This window comes from Balaenoptera ricei, chromosome 3 (genome assembly GCF_028023285.1).
Source record: "Balaenoptera ricei isolate mBalRic1 chromosome 3, mBalRic1.hap2, whole genome shotgun sequence".
Taxonomy (NCBI): Eukaryota; Metazoa; Chordata; class Mammalia; order Artiodactyla; family Balaenopteridae; genus Balaenoptera; species Balaenoptera ricei.
Window position 1 is genome coordinate 157316330 of NC_082641.1, and position 17668 is coordinate 157333997.

Genomic DNA, 17668 nt, shown 5'->3' on the forward strand with positions numbered 1-17668 from the left:
TTACTCACATTTATTGGTTATTGCTTAAATAATAGCAAGAGTCTCAAACTATAAAATCTACTCCTATCTTTAAGGAAAATAAAATATTTGAACTGTAAAAAAAATCATTTGTTTCTAAGAAAACTTTATTCTCACATCTACACACAAACTATCTAATGAGGTTATTCTTAAGAAACTCTTCCAAGTAATCTTCCCAACCTGAACTTCCATATCCTTTTCCCCAAATAAGAAGCGAAATAAACAATCAGTCAAGAGTGATATTAAAAACATGGGGGCAATCCTGTCCCTAAAACATTTCTTCACCAAAATTTGGATTCTTTCACTTTCAGAGCAGCAAGATCATCTTTTTTACTATCTTTCAGAAGATAACTGTAGCTTCCCTAGTCTGGGGCCCTAAATGAGAAAGACCTGGGTTAGATGCAGCCAATGTCACAGGGTCTCGTGGCTCTGAATCAGTATTTTCACACACTCCCAATCATAAATGCCCCAGAGACCTCCTATCCCCAAAACGGACACTGCTGTATCTCAAGTTCAGGTTTACAGAATGATGGCCTCCTCCAAGGCCTTCCTTAGAAAACGTATTCCCAAATTTGCCATCTCACCTCACGCTTCCTTCTCCAAAAGCAGCCTACTCTTTACCACTTATAAGTCTTCTCCTCTAGAGGGCTGAATGTATATTGGGGCACTCAGCAGATATTACACTCTACTCCATCAAAAGGATCTCATAAATTTGTTTTCATTTAGTAATTAACATTCCTCTAGACTCGCAGAAGTGCTGAGGGCAAAGTCATAACGCTTTTAATGGCAAAATCAAAATGGAAGCCCAGGTCAGACTTCACATCTAATGCTGTTGCTGGCAGACCCAGGGATTTTTGAGACCGAGCAAGATGATTTTATCATTAAGGCATCACCACTGCTGTGCAGGGAATTTCTCTTTCATTACACCTCAGCTCCCTCCCACCTCAAAACGCTGCGTAGAGTTCTAACGTACTCTGAAACCACAGCAACTTATGACAGAGCAGCCATCATGATGACCTGTAAGTCATCAAGATACATATCAACCACTGGCTATGTTATTAATACCTGAAGTATCAAATTTGCTAAGGAAGCAAAAAGGAGCTTCATTCTTCCTCAAGGGGAATCAGAAACCAGTACGTTCAAGAGAGGATTTCCATAGGAAAACCGCCCCTGCCACAGACAGCACCTACCATCAACATGTTTATGGGCAAACACAGTATCAGAAAAACATGCTGTGAGTCTTAGAAACAGCATATGCCTCATTTCATACGGGCTGCTATGGTGCCAGGCATTGTTTTCTGTTTTTTGGGCTTTTTTACTGCATTTCAGAGAAATAACCGTAAAATGAAGGTCTATAACCAGCATATAACACAATAAACAACAGCATCAGCTTCTGCACCCTTTTTGTGAATGGTTTCTGTGGTGGCCCCCAAGCTGTAAGCTTATTCAGCTTTCTGCTTTGCGGAGAACTGCTTGTCTCTTTCTTGGTATGCACTCCTGACGCTGCGGTATTGAGCGTAAAAAAGGAAAATGGCTTGCGGCCAGTTTCGTTCCAGGTGCCTGCTCTGGATCTAAGAGCCCCTGGTTGTTCCCCAGAAGAAGGACGTGCTGCCCTGAGGGGGAAGTCTGTATCTCCAAAGAATGGCCCATAAGGCATGCTGACGCATAGATAGTGATGCATAGATAGTGATGCATAGATAGTGATGCATAGATAGTGATGCATAGATAGTGGCGCATAGATAGTGGCGCATAGATAATGGCGCATAGATAGTGGCGACAGAATTATGTGGAAATACAAGGTTTGCTGATTTGTTGTCTGGTATTCGTTCCGTACTAAACCTATATATACATTCATGCTCTTTGAATAAACTAGCCTTGCAACCATCAGTTGTCTTGGCCCTTCTGACCCCATACTGGTGCTTTTCAGTTCCTTACCCCTCACCACCAGGAACTTCTAGCTTTCTGCAGCCGGTCTGCGGCAAGTGGCGCCCGCACAGGGACCTGAGTGCGTGAGGCATTTCGGAAGATTTCAGGTAAGTAGAACTCTCGAGTGAGATAGTGTGGCCACAAGAAATAATTTCGTTTTTAGGACGGTAACTCGAGAAAGAGTCAGAAGTAAAATAATATGGGACAAAAGGGCTCTAAGGAGCGTGATTTATTTGCTCAGGTTTTGCTTTCAATGTTAAAAGCCCGTGGAACTAAGGTAACTACCTCACAACTTCTGGAATTTTTGCAATTAATATATGATGCTTGTCCTTGGTTCCCTGAAGGAGGATCAGTGGACTTAGCAATTTGGACTCATGTAGGAGATGAATTATCTAAATATCATGAAGCTCATGGACCATCTTCTGTTTCAGTTTCCATTTTTAGCTTGTGGAATTTAATAAGAGATTGTTTTAATCCAATTTATGATTCAGTTCCAAAATTAACAGCTAAATCTGTAGAACATATTGCTGCAGTAGATACTGCTCCTCCGTTGCCACCGAGGATAAAGAGTGTTAATTCACTTGATGATGATGACTTTTCTTTTGATTTAGCGGGTGAAGAAGCCAAATATGAGGCTGAAAAATATCCTGATGAAAATATTCTTCCGCGGTTACAGCAATTACATGTTTCTGTCCCTATCCCTCCTAAGCTTAGTCCTTTACAACAAGCAGTACAGGGAGCTCTTAATAGAGGGGAGGATCCTTTATTCTGCTGCCCGGTGGTGGAACGACCCAATCCTCAAAATCCACAACAAAATAATCGGGAATATCAGCCTCTCTCCTTTAAGGTTTTGAAAGATTTAAAAGCAGCCTGTGCACAATATGGGCCTACAGCCCCTTTCACTATTACTATGTTGGATACTATTGCAACAGAAGCATTGCCTCCAGCAGACTGGAAATCTATTGCTCGTGCTTGTCTCACTGGTGGCGACTATTTACTTTGGAAATCAGAATATTATGAAAAGGCTGCTGAACAAGCTGAAAGAAATACTGCACATAATGTGCTAGTAAATTATGAGATGTTGATTGGTGAAGGACAACATCAGTTATTACAGGATCAATTAGCTTTCCCTTTTGTGGCTTATGCTCAGATCAATCATATAGCTCTACATGCATGGAAACATTTACCTGCCTCCACTAGGACTGAAGACCTTGCTAAAATAAGGCAAGGGGCAGATGAACCTTATGCTGATTTTGTGGATAGATTATTACAGGCTGTTAATAGAATTATTTCTGATGGTCCTTCTGGAGCAATTATCGTCAAACAATTGGCTTTCGAAAATGCTAATAATATTTGTCAAGCAGCTATACGTCCATGGAAAAGGAAAGGAAATTTAGAGGATTATATTCGAGTTTGTTCTGATATTGGATCATCTTACTTACAGGGAGCAGCTATAGCTGCAGCCCTAACTAAGGCAGGATTTGGGCCAAATGCTAAAAGTAAAAGTAAAAACTGTTTTAAATGTGGGAAGCCAGGTCATTTTGCAAAAAATTGTACTGTTGATACTCCTAATATGCCTGTCGTAAATTCTGTGCCTCAAGGTAAATCTCCTCCTCCCACAATTTGTCCCCGATGCCAAAGAGGACGGCATTGGGCTAAAGAATGTCGATCAGTGACTCATAAAGATGGAACTCCCTTGTCGGGAAACTTCCGGAGGGGCCTGCTCCGGCCCCATCAAACAATTGGAGCAATGTCAATAATCCCCTCACAACCTGCTCCACCGCCTCCAGCTCAGACCTTTGTTCCTCAGGGAATGGAATCTCCTCCCTTCAAAGGGCCACGCCAAATAGTGCAGGACTGGACCTCTGTGCCTCCACCCAATTCTTATTAACCTCGGATATGGGACCCCAAGCCCTTCCTACGGGAACTTTTGGGCCTTTACCCCAGGGAACGGTTGGTATAATCCTTGGAAGAAGTAGTATGTCTATGAAAGGCTTAACTATTATTCCTGGGGTGATTGATGCTGATTATGAAGGGGAATTAAAGGTTATGGTTCAAACATCAAAAGGATCTTTTCTTATCACACCCGGTATGCGAATAGCTCAGCTTCTATTAATTCCATTCATACCAGAAGGAAAAATTTTACAACATAACAAAAGAGGAACTGGGGCTTTCGGTTCCTCTGATGCAGTTTACTGGATTCAACAAATTGGTAGGGAAAGACCACAATTGGTATTAAAAATAAATGGAAGGCCTTTTTCTGGGTTATTAGATACTGGTGCTGATGTTTCTGTTATTTCGTTTATACATTGGCCAAAAAATTGGCCCGTGCACCAAACCATTACACAGTTGCAAGGTATTGGCCAATCTAATTCTCCACAACAAAGTTCGCAATACCTACATTGGCAGGATGCTGAAGGTAATCAAGGAATATTCAAACCCTACGTATTGCCCGGATTGCCAGTTAACCTTTGGGGAAGAGATATATTACAACAAATGGGAATCCTATTGCTTAGTCCCAACCCTACTGTAACTAATATATTGTTAAATCAAGGTTATGATCCTAGGAATGGTTTGGGAAAAAATCAACAGGGAAATAAATTACCCTTACAGACTGATAATAAACGGGATAAAACAGGCTTGGGTTTTTTCTAGGGGCCTTGGATTCTCCTCCACCACATGCTGACCCTATAACTTGGATTTCTGATAATCCTGTCTGGGTGGACCAATGGCCCCTTTCTAAGGAGAAATTAATGGCGGCTCATAATATAATTAATGAACAGCTTGCTTTGGGCAGACTAGAAAAGTCTAATAGCCCTTGGAATACTCCTATATTTGTTATAAAGAAAAAATCGGGAAAATATCGTTTATTGCAAGATTTACGTGCTGTTAATCAAACTATGGTAATTATGGGAGCTCTGCAACCAGGTTTGCCTTCTCCTGCAGCCATACCTAAAAATTATATGATTATTATTATTGATCTTAAGGATTGCTTTTTTACTATTCCTCTATTTCCGGCTGATAAGTTGCGATTTGCTTTTAGCTTACCCTCTTTAAATTTTATAGAACCTATGCAACGTTATCAATGGAAAATGCTGCCTCAGGGTATGGCTAATAGTCCTACTTTATGTCAACAGTTTGTAGCTCAAGTTATTGCCCCTGTTCGTAAACAGTTCCCTCAGATATATTTTATTCGTTATATGGATGACTTATTACTTGCTTATTCTGATAAACATATTTTACTTAAGGCTTATAATTCCCTTCAAAGTCATTTGTCACGATCAGGACTAGTTATTGCTGCTGACAAAGTACAGATGAACCCACCTTTCTCATATCTTGGTAAGTATATCACAAATTATAATATTACACCTCAGAAGATAGAGATACGGACTGACGTTCTTAAAACTTTAAATGATTTTCAAAAGTTATTAGGAGATATTAATTGGCTGCGACCTTCTTTAAAATTAACTACGGGTCAGTTACAGCCTCTTTTTAATATCCTAAAGGGAAGTCCTGATCCTTCTTCCCCTCGTATTTTAACTTCTGAAGCTCAACAAGCACTCAAGCTTGTAAACAAAGCAATACAATCTGCTCAGCTAACTAGAATTGAGCCTTCTTTACCTATACTATTAATAATCTGTGCTACGTCACATACCCCTACCGCCTTATTATGGCAAGAAACAGGAATTCTTGAATGGATTCATTGAAAAATACGCCTAATAAAGTCATTACACCTTATTATGAGTTAATAGCAACCCTTGTTCAATTGGGTCGTAGAAGAAATATTCAGTTGGTAGGATATGAACCAAATTCTATTATTATACCTTATACTACTTATCAATATTCTTGGCTATTATTTGTCTCTGATTTTTGGGCTCTTGCTTTTGCTGGATATTCAGGAATTATTGATAATCATTATCCTTCTAATAAGCTCCTTCATTTTGCTACTCAACATCTATTTATTTTTCCTAAAACTATCTGTTCAACTCCTATTCTCAATGCCCCAAATGTTTTTACTGATGGTTCTGCCAATGGCATCGCTGTGGTTATTTCTGATGACTTACTTCATAAAGAACAAACAGATCATACCTCTGCCCAACGAGTTGAATTACATGCGATTTCCTTGGCTTTTCAAATCTTTTCACATTGTTCTTTTAATCTCTATACAGATAGCCATTATTTGGTTACTATTTTGCGTAACATAGAAACTGCTATAATTGGCAATACTGTTGATTCTCAATTGTTTCAGACTTTCTTTCAACTACAAAAGATTATTCGTCAGCATGAGTTTCCTGTAGCCATATTACATATTCGAGCCCATTCAGGTCTCCCTGGCCCATTGTCTTTGGGAAATCAATTGGCTGACGAAAATACAAAGATTATAGGCTTAAGTTTATCTCAACCTCAGGATCTTGCTACTCAATCACATAATTTACATCATCAATCTGCTGCTATGCTTCAAAAACAATTCTCTATTTCTAGAGAAACAGCCCGATACATTGTTAAGTCCTGCTCTAAATGTTTACCCCACCTTCCTGTTCCACAATTTGGAGTCAATCCTCGGGGTTTACTCCCTCATCATCTTTGGCAAATGGATGTTACTCATATTCCCTCTTTTGGTAAATTACAATTTGTTCATGTAACTGTTGATACTTACTCTAATTTTATATGTGCTACGCCTTTGGCTGGGGAATCTACTAAATATGTAATTACTCATTTATTTCATTGTTTTGCATCTATGGGAATTCCTAAAGCTTTAAAAACAGATAATGCTCCAGGATATACGAGTAAAGCTTTTGCCAATTTTTGTGCAACTTTCCATATTTCACATAAAACAGGCATTCCCTACAATCCTCAGGGTCAAGGTATTGTAGAACGTGCCAACCAACAATTAAAAATTACATTACAAAAAATAAAAAAGGGGGAATATGATAGATCTCCTCAGATTATGCTTAATCATGCTTTATTTATTTTAAATTTTTTAACTTTAGATGCATTTAGTCACACGCCTTATGAACGATTGTTTACAGGTCTTTCGGGAACCCCTACTGAAAAAGCGCTTGTTAAATGGAAAGATCCCATGACTAACCTTTGGCATGGACCAGACCCTGTTTTAGTATGGGGCCGAGGCCATGTTTGTGTTTTCCCTAGGGAGGCAGACTCTCCGCGGTGGCTCCCGGAGCGCTTGGTTCGACATTATCATGCCATCACCAATAAACACCCTGACTCGAAGAATGCGTCGCCTGAGGCTCTCGCAATCGACCACAGCACACCCCAACCGGTTCCCCCGGCGGACGAGAAGAATGCGGCGACGGAGTAGGAGAGAACTTGTCAGGGAGGCGAGGGGAGATCGAAATCAAATTACTTGGTATCAATTGCAATGTTTAGTATTTCAAGCACGTAGGATTATGGAGGAGAGTGCTCATCCTCGCTCTCCTCTTACCTTTTTTTTAGCCATGATAGCTGTATTGGCAGCCCCACCTATAGAGGCTAAATCTTATTGGGCTTATGTACCCGATCCTCCTTTATTACAACCTGTTACATGGTCTGAAGCTGACCTTCCAATTTTCTATAATGATTCTACTTTTGGAAGAGTGCTAGGAAATTTGCCTATTACTAATACTTCTGTTAATTACTCTAATTGGTTTAATACTCCCCCTGTTTGTTTAAGTCCTATGAGTACCAATTCTGGTTGTGTTAAGGCTGTTGCTTTAGAACATGCTATTTCTTACCAAACCACTGTAAATTCTCAATTTTTTACTCATTTACGTAAAAATTATAAAGCTGTGGGATCTAATATTTGTCTTCCTTGCAAACAGACTGTTCCTAGACGAGAAGATTTATCCACCTTTGTATTTTGGTATAAGGATAACGTTCCCATTCACATGAATGCTAGAGTAACTAAGCTTGCTTCTAATACTTCGTTGGATCATTCTCTATGCATATATCGCTTGAGGATTGAAGATACTGGACATTATTTCTGTATTGAAACTACCATAGGTAATCAAGGGACGTTATTAGCTGGACATCAAATTACGGTCGTAAAGACTGTCACAGGACTACAATTTCCTGCTTTTATGGCTTCTGAATTCCCGCAGTTTGATTTTCCTGTTTGTAATGATACATGGACTAAAGCCTCTGTCTGGTGTACTTTAGATTATGATAATGGCACCATACTAGTTTCTTCTGTCCCCGTTAATAATAACAGCCTTGTTTTTTACAAGCAATGGGAATTCTGGAAACTTGCCTTATCCTTTTCTTATAGACCGGTGATTACTTGCGTCGCTCCTCCTTATGCTTTATTGATTGGAGATTTAATTGTAGAAAACACTATGAATCCTATAGGTTATAATATTACTTGTGTTAATTGTATCTTTAGTAGTTGTGTTTTGCCCGTTAAAGGATCTACATCTGTTATGATTATGAAGCAACCTTCTTATGTAATGTTACCTGTTAATTTGTCTGAACCATGGTATCATAACACTGGCATGCAAGCCTGGCTGGAATTGACTGAAGCATTAAAACGACCAAAGAGATTTATAGGTGTTCTAATATGTGCAATCCTAGCCTTAGCAGCTTTAACTGCTACTGCGGCCACTGCTGGGATTGCTCTTTCACAAACTATTCACCAGGCTCATTATGTTAATCAGTTATCTAAAAATACTAGTGTAGCATTAGCCCTACAAAGTCATATTGATACCCAACTAAAAACGGAAGTAGATGAATTAAAAAATGTTCTAATAGGAATAGGGGATCAAGTTATGGCTTTAAAATTAAAAATGCGTTTGATTTGTCATGCCAAATATACCTGGATTTGTGTAACTCAACATTTATATAATGATTCACAATGGGATTGGGAAAAAGTAAAAATGCATATATTAAGTGTATGGACTGATGGACACATTAGCCTTGATATTCAAAAGTTAAATGCCGAAATACAAGCTATTCAAGAGGCCCACCTGGACGAAGATGGACCCCAGAATTTGATTCAAGGATTATTAGATCAACTACAAGGGCTAAATCCGATACAATGGATTCATGGAGGGCTCTCAGGCCTGATATCAATTGGTGTACTACTTTCATTGGTGATCGGTTTATTACCTTGTATTGTTAGATTTGTAATGGGGCGCTTCGCTGTCTTGCGTCAGGATGTTCATGGCTTAAAACTACATTATCAAGCTTTAAAAAATAATAAAAAAGGGGGAAATGTGGTGGCCCCCAAGCTGTAAGCTTATTCAGCTTTCTGCTTTGCGGAGAACTGCTTGTCTCTTTCTTGGTATGCACTCCTGACGCTGCGGTATTGAGCGTAAAAAAGGAAAATGGCTTGCGGCCAGTTTCGTTCCAGGTGCCTGCTCTGGATCTAAGAGCCCCTGGTTGTTCCCCAGAAGAAGGACGTGCTGCCCTGAGGGGGAAGTCTGTATCTCCAAAGAATGGCCCATAAGGCATGCTGACGCATAGATAGTGATGCATAGATAGTGATGCATAGATAGTGATGCATAGATAGTGATGCATAGATAGTGGCGCATAGATAGTGGCGCATAGATAGTGGCGCATAGATAGTGGCGCATAGATAGTGGCGCATAGATAGTGGCGCATAGATAGTGGCGCATAGATAGTGGCGCATAGATAGTGGCGCATAGATAGTGGCGCATAGATAGTGGCGCATAGATAGTGGCGCATAGATAATGGCGCATAGATAGTGGCGACAGAATTATGTGGAAATACAAGGTTTGCTGATTTGTTGTCTGGTATTCGTTCCGTACTAAACCTATATATACATTCATGCTCTTTGAATAAACTAGCCTTGCAACCATCAGTTGTCTTGGCCCTTCTGACCCCATACTGGTGCTTTTCAGTTCCTTACCCCTCACCACCAGGAACTTCTAGCTTTCTGCAGCCGGTCTGCGGCAGGTTTCCCTATGCTTTAATTGAAAACGTAAGTTTTAATATGCTTTGCGTTTTCTCTCAAAATAGTTTGGGACCAATTCTATTCTAAGACTTCTGTATTTACCATCTCCATCCAAGGTCCAAAGATTACAGAATTTACAAATGAAGGACACCCTCTACACACACACACACACACACACACACACACACACACACGTCAGTAATAGAGGAGCTATGACAACAAAATTCCTTAATGACAGAAAGAAACACAGAGGACAGTGGCTTGAAACAGCAATGGTGGTCACCACAAGCTTTGTCCTAGAGTTCAGCTCAGGTCTTTCTGAAAGCCTGGACCAAAAATTCACAAAAACAAGAAGCAGTAACACAGTTCACATAACTTTCCTGAGCTTAAATATATAATAGATCCGGGTAACTGTCCAACCTAGGTTGTATCTTCAGGGAATCTCAAACTCTCATAAAAAACCAAGGTTTCTGGCTCAAGAAAAGGCTTAAAGTTAGAGATGAGCATTGTTAAATCACTGGTTCCTATTCACATTTCAACCCTTGAAATAACGTTTCACTACTTGTCTCAGTCACCAGCGACTCCAGTCTGTCTTGAGAAAGCTCACACGCCTCCCTGGACTCAGCCATCTCCTTCTCACCGACAGGTCAGGTCCAATACAACCAAAGCTTAATTCACTTTAAAAGATATGTGGGCTTCCCTGGTGGTGCAGTGGTTGAGAATCTGCCTGCCAATGCAGGAGACACGGGTTCGAGCCCTGGTCTGGGAAGATCCCACATGCCGCGGAGCAACTGAGCCCGCGAGCCACAACTACTGAGCCTGCGCGTCTGGAGCCTGTGCTCCGCAATAAGAGAGGCCGAGACAGTGAGAGGCCCGCGCACCGCGATGAAGAGTGGCCCCCGCTCGCCACAACTAGAGAAAGCCCTCGCACAGAAACGAAGACCCAACACAGCCAAAAATAAATAAATAAATAAATAAAAGATATGTGAACTATTATTCAAGGACAGTAGCTGTCTGTTCACAGAAGCTTCATCCACATCAAGGCAGCTGAGTTTGTGAGCTTGATTTTTGTATTCTTCTTTCATTCTGTCAAAATTCAAGCTTACAGATATTTCTACTTTCAGTCTATTCTTTAATACATGTCCCGCTCAGTGTAAGACAGGACTCAGAGTTTCAATGACATAACTGTATATTTTCCCAAGAAAATTGTTTATGTACCTTTCCATAAATGTTTTAACTTTTTCACCTAGAATATAAAATCCTTGAACAAAATGTCTGTCTTCTATAGTTTAGCAAGATACATGCTCAACACAATTTCCAAATCACCTTTAGTACCAATTTTAACCATGAAGAACACTGAAAATTCTACTGTAAATTATCAAATATATGGAAGCAAATATATAAATGAAATTCTTCTGTCATTTAGTACAAAGAAGAGAGATACAAATATAGGATAATTTCTCAAATGAGTTTCAACTACTTAATGCGCTACTTTAAAGCATATTCACAAACAATAGAAATAATCAATCTGAAGAACTGGATTCATCTCTATACACAAGGGACATTTTTATACAGTTTCTCGAAGAATTAGCCACACAAGCACAATAGGTACCATAAAGATTAAAAGAAAGTAACTGCATTAAAAATACTTCAGTTTATTAAAAGGAACGGTTCCTATTTTATAGGTATACACATCTATTTTTATAGAAAAGAACACATCTATTTTTATTCTAATTTCCATGACTCACTCCCCACCCATTCACCGAGGAGATAGATAACAGTTGATCCTATTTTTCACCTTTTAATTTATTCTACCTGGAGAAATAAAATTCATCATTGTCCTATGTTATTTTCCCTCCCCTTTGGACATTTATCCACGAAATAAACATCTACTACCCACTGCTGTTAAGCAGTGTGCTGGGTCCTGGGGCTCCATCCCAGTCTCCTCCGCTGGTTTCCCCTATTTGCCCCAATTTCTAAGCGCTGAAGTGTCCCAGGACTCAGCCCTGTCTCATCCTCAAGTCAGTCTACACATGCTCACTTGGTGGTCTCAGCTAGTCTCCTGGTCTAATTAGCATCTATCCTATGCTGACCACCCCCATGTTTATATATACTGCAGACCTCTTTCCTGGGCTCCAGTTTCACATATGGACTCACCAACTCATCCTCTGCCAACAGATGTTTTACAGATCTCGAACGTTTAACAGGCCCAACTAACTGCAGATCTTCTCCACCAAACCTCCTTTCAAAGGATGAAGTTGATGACAACTTCGTCCTTCTAGTTAGTTAGGCTGAAATCCTTGAAATCATCCTGACACCTCTTTCTGTCATACCCCACATCCAAGCTATCAACAAACCTCTCTTGGAAGGCTGGCCAAGGAGACACTTTGACGTAAGCTTCTGCCCAATCCTGACGCCTCTGCCTCCCTCCCACTATGTTGTTCCCAAGGGCACATGCTTACAAGTATTCTACACACTAAACCCTGTCTGAGTCTACTTCCCAAATGATCCAAATGCTTCAAGTCTTCACTACAAACATCCATTACAATATTGTGCATAGAACAGCTTATCCCTACTAGAAATAAAACAAAGGATGATTTTAGCTGATCTGTGTGTAGAATCATATAGTTATAGATTCAGAGATTAAGGATATTTCTTGTCTTCTTTACAAGGACACTGAATGCCTCATGCTGCCTTACTACTCTTTTTGTTTATCCTCCATGCAGCAATGAAAGGCTTTAAATAAATCTTATCCATTCAAGTCCAACTGGTATTTTTTCTTTCTCTTCCCTGAGGAGCATCTTTTTTCTATACTACCACTTCTCTATTACTTCAGTTATTCACTGCATTTAGTTGTTTATCTTATTTTTTTCAGAAATATTCCTTCATAACAAGGAGGTGCTAAAAACCTCATTTCACAAGTAGGTATGAAAAAGAAATATCTTGAACACCTTTCCTAAAAAGAAATCTAAAGGTAGGTAATTTAGTACGTAAGACTTTAGGAAAGCATTAGAAGAAAGTAAGACAAAGTCAAATATTAACAATTTACTGAACATAAATTCTCATTACACAAAAAAGTATCTCTCCTTATAACTTCAAAATATTAATAGGGCAACACAGCAAAATATCAAGTGTCAGATGCAGCTAGACTACAAAATGTTATGTTTTTATTTTAGAAGTATGTTTTTTATTATTGCTGAAACGAGAATTTTAGAAAAAAAACTACCATCAGTTTCTTAACATGTAATTTATTTGTAAAAGTCAACCAAAACAATCTGAATTCAATCATCAGCTCAGGAGGCAGATTCCATGACATTTTTCCCCCCTAAATGCTAAATGACACAGGCAGCGATAAAATATGCAGAGAAAGAACCATGTCACAGAAGATGTGACAATTTTGATAAATGATGATAAATTGTGATGTAGAACAGCCGTTTGTAAGCTGCTGTTTTCAAAAACATGTATTTTAATGATGATTTTTGCCAAATATCATTTTAGAGAGATATTCTGTAATAAAACCATTGACTAACAAAATTGGTACCTTATTATAAATTAGAACAGAAATGTATTTCAGTTTTCAGCAAACTTGTAATTTTGCTTTGAATGAGAATGCATTTTAGATCCAGTCAGTTCCTTACAATGTTAAACACAGTCATCATCTGACCCAGAAATCCCACTCCGAGGTATAAAACAGAAATTAAAACATACTTTCACACAGACCCTTGTACATGAATGTTCATACATGCAACATTATTCATAAAAGACAAGAAGTGCAAACAACCCAAATGTCCATCAAGTGACATATAATATCAATAGAACAGAATATTATTCAGCAATAAGAAGGAATAAAGTACTGATACATGCTACAATACGGATGAACCTTGAAAATATTATATTAAGGAAGCCAGTCACAAGAGGCTACATATCATTATGTTTATATGAAATATAAATTCTATTTATATGAAATGCCCAGGATAGGCAAATCCATAGAAATAAGATGTAGATAAGTGGTTGCCTAGGGTTGAGAGTGTAGAGGGAATGGAGAATAATTGCTAATGGATATAGGGTTGCTTTCTGGGGTAATGAAATGTTCTAGAATTGTGCACGGTGATGGCTGCACAACTCTCTGGCTATACACAACCTCTGAATTGTACACTTTAAGTGGGTGAACTGTATGTGAACTACATCGCAAAAAAGCTATTTAAAATGCCAGTTAAAAAGGCCAGTCAGGGGCTTTCCTGGTGGCGCAGTGGTATAGAATCCACTTGCCAATGCAGGGGACACGGGTTCGAGCCCTGGTCCAGGAAGATCTCACATGCTGCGGAGCAACTAAGCCCACGAGCCACAACTACTGAAGCCCGCGCGCCTAGAGCCCACGCACCGCAATGAAGAGTAGTCCCCGCTCGCCGCAACTAGAGAAAGCCCACACACGGCAACAAAGACCCAACGCAGCCAAAAATAAATAAATAAATCAATTTACTTTTTAACAAAAGGGCCGGTCATGTTGTAGCTGTTTATAACTTGTATAGACTTTTCAAAGTCTAAATCCCTAATTATCAAAATATGTTTCTTACTGTCCACAAACCTCATTTCATTTCCTTACATAAAACCATCTGCCTATTCCACTATAAATACTACACGTAGTGAAAGAAAGTGCTTCTAAAATTAAATCATGTTTTCAAAACAGATTTCTCCTTAATATATTTAATTTTAATGATTCGCATGTGAATTATCCACACTTTCCATTAACTATGGTTAAATTTTCAATCTCAGATAAGTATCCCCCAATACAAAAGCACATTAACAGGCCATTCCTCTCCCAACACAAGCTGTGTGGACTAAATTTTTAACGTATTAGCTTGAATTTTAAAAAGCAAAATTAAGGAGGCAGATCTGTAAGAAAAGCAAGCATATGAAGTCTCAGAATTTTAGAATGGAAAATATTTTCAAGACTGATCCTCTTCAGGACTACTGAAACTTTAATATCTAAGAACTAACCCCAGGAATTTTGTGATATTCTCATATCACCTTACTTTTTAAATTTTTATTGGAGTATAGTTGATGTACAATGCTGTGTTACTTTCTGCTATACATACCTTACTATTTTGCCTTATTATTTATATTTACATTAAGTTGATTCCTTTCTTTTTTTTTTAACTTAGCAATGCATGACACAACATCAGTGAACTTATGGGTTTGGTAAGCTATCTGTACTAGTCTAACAAACATTACAATAAATAAAATTTTAAATGGTGATGTGTCTATCACTTAAAAACATCTTGCACATGATCAGTACTACATATACCACACTTTGGGAAATACTGATCTAGTTTTATCTTCTAATTTTATGGGTGAGAAAGTTGAACTTCCTGGTGACTCTCAAAAGTCTGTGCACATCAGAACCTCCTGGAGGGTTTGTGTTAAAATAGAGAGTGCTGGGCCCTTCCCCAAGAGCGTAGGTCTGGGGTAAGGTCTGAGAATTTACGTTTCTAACAAGTATCTAAGTGGTACTAATGCTGCTGGCCCAGGGACCGCCCTTCAAAAACCACTGACCAAAACCTACTAACCCCAAATTAGTCAGACCAGAATTTAAACTAGAACCCAATCTTCTCTTAGATGCTCTTATAATTATATGCTCTATCAAACATGTTTAATGTTGCTGAATTTTATTCACCTTTCACTTAATTTTACTCTTTTCAATAAAGGTGATTATTAAATGCTAAAGATCAGGTTTATACATTTTTAGGACTTCAGAGTTGTTATAAAATAGTGATTAATAAAAATTTAAGGAAAAGAACATTACAATCACCTTTGAGGACCCTGAATCCCTTTTCTTGGTCACATACCCTCCGTTAGTCCTTTGAGATAAACATTATCTTCAAGTTTGTGTCTTATCATTCACTTGCTTTTCTTGTTAATTTTCTCATAGCTGTATCTCTAAATAACATATTGTTTAGGTTGTATGTCCTGAGCTTTATACTATATCTTTTTATGCTATTTGCTTTTTTATTCAATATGATGTTTTTGAGATGTAGCCCTCGGTTTTTATCAGTAATTCATTGCTTTCATGGCGGGACAGTATTTCATCTACAAGAAAACAGCACTAAAATTGTTGACTTTTTTTTTCATTTTGAAAAAATCAGAGGTAAAAAAGAAGTTGCAAAAATAGTACAGAGAAGTCCTATGTATGCTTCATCCAGTTTCCTCCAATGGTTACATCTTACCTAACTATATTACAGTATCAAAACCAGCAAACTGGTTTTGGGACAATGCTTGTGTATAGTTTCATGCCATTTTATTATATATGCAACTCTCAATTTTTAAGTTCTTTTTTTTTTTTTTTTTTTCTCGCGGGCCGCCCAGGCCGCGAGACCAAGAGCCGCGGGGGCCGGGCCGGCGCGCCGCCCCCGCCCCGCCTCAGGCCGCCCGCGCTTGGGCCGCCGCCCGGCGACGCGAGGCCAGTCCCACCCCGCCCCCACCCCCGCCGCCGGCCCGGGGGTCGCTCACCTTCCGCGTTGCCCCAGACCACCATGCCCGGGCACAGCCGCCTCCTCCGGCCTCGCTGGCCCCGCCGCCGCCACACGGTGCCCTCGCCTGCGGCGGGGAGAAGGGCCGGGGAAGGAGTCGCACCGTCGCGCCGCGGTCCACGCTCGCCCCACGCTCGCAGCGGCCACCCTGAGCGCGCCCAATGGCTGCTCTGTCCCTCCCCCTCCGACGGGCGCGCGCGCCGTGGCTCCGCCCCGCCCCTCCCCCTGCGGCGGCCGGCACGCTCCCAGGCTCCTCACCGCCCTTCCCCACCCGCGGCGGTTCCGGCCCCGGCTCGCACTCCGCCCCGCGCTGCGCAAGTGCCCGCCTCGCGCCTAGCCTCGGGCGACCCTGAACCACCTGCGCGGCGCCCCTCCCAGGCCCGCCCGCGGAGGTCAGCTCCTCCACTGCACGTGACCGTCTCGCTCGCGGGGGCGGAGAGGAGCGCGGCGCCGGCCCGCCTTCCGCATCCCGAGACCTGCGCGCCTCTCGCTGGGGTTGATGCGCTGTTCTCCTCTCTGCGAGTCCCCGCCCCGCGCTGCACTCCCCAGTCCGGGAGGACACTAGTTCAGGGACTGACCATGCTTAATCAAGATCATTCTATTGATATTAATGAATATCTGAGTTACTTCCTTTATCCCCCCCCCCCCGCCAATTAAAGACAATGCTCCTACCTATTAGAAAAATGAAAATCCAAACACTGACAGCCCCAAATACTTGCAAGAATGTGAAGTAATAGGAACGCTCATTCATTGCTGGTGGGAATGCAAAATAGTACAGCCATTCTGGAAGAGAGTTTGGCAGTGTCTTACAAAACTAAACATACTCTTACTATACGATCCAGCAATCGGACTCCTTGGTATTTACACAAAGGAGTTGAAAAATTGTGTCCACATCAAAAACCTGGACACAAAAAAAAAAAAAAAAAAAAAAAAACCTGGACACAGATGTTTCATAGCAGCTTTATTCATAATTGCCAAAACTTGGAAGCCACCAAGATGCCCTTCGGTAGATGAATGGGTAAACAAACTGGTGCATCCAGATAATGGAATATTATTCAGCACTAAAAAGAAATAAGCCATCAACCCATGAAAAGATATGCAAGAACTTTAAATGCTTATTACTAAGTGAAAGAAGCCAATCTGAAAGGCTACATACTCTTTGATTCCAACTAAGTGATACCATAATGGTGGATAATGTCATTAGTCAAAACCCATAGAACATACAACACCAAGCGTGAATCCTAATGTAAACTATGGACTTTGGGTGCTAATGAAGTGTAAATGTAGA

At 40.3% G+C, this 17668-nt stretch overlaps 1 protein-coding gene and 1 long non-coding RNA gene across 2 annotated transcripts in view; one reads left to right on the forward strand and one right to left on the reverse strand.

The window, feature by feature from the left end:
• The window catches only part of LOC132362765 (ELKS/Rab6-interacting/CAST family member 1-like), a 137505-nt gene extending 120950 nt beyond the window's left edge, over positions 1-16555 (reverse strand). Inside the window, 1 exon segment of the mRNA XM_059917739.1 lies at positions 16361-16555. Coding sequence (XP_059773722.1) covers positions 16361-16385 — 25 coding nt within the window. The 5' untranslated portion in view covers positions 16386-16555.
• LOC132362780 (uncharacterized) lies at positions 1999-7908 on the forward strand. Its single transcript, XR_009502496.1, has 3 exons — positions 1999-2051; positions 7096-7312; positions 7764-7908. It is a non-coding gene; the product is annotated as an uncharacterized LOC132362780 (long non-coding RNA).
• Positions 16556-17668: the final 1113 nt, after the last annotated feature.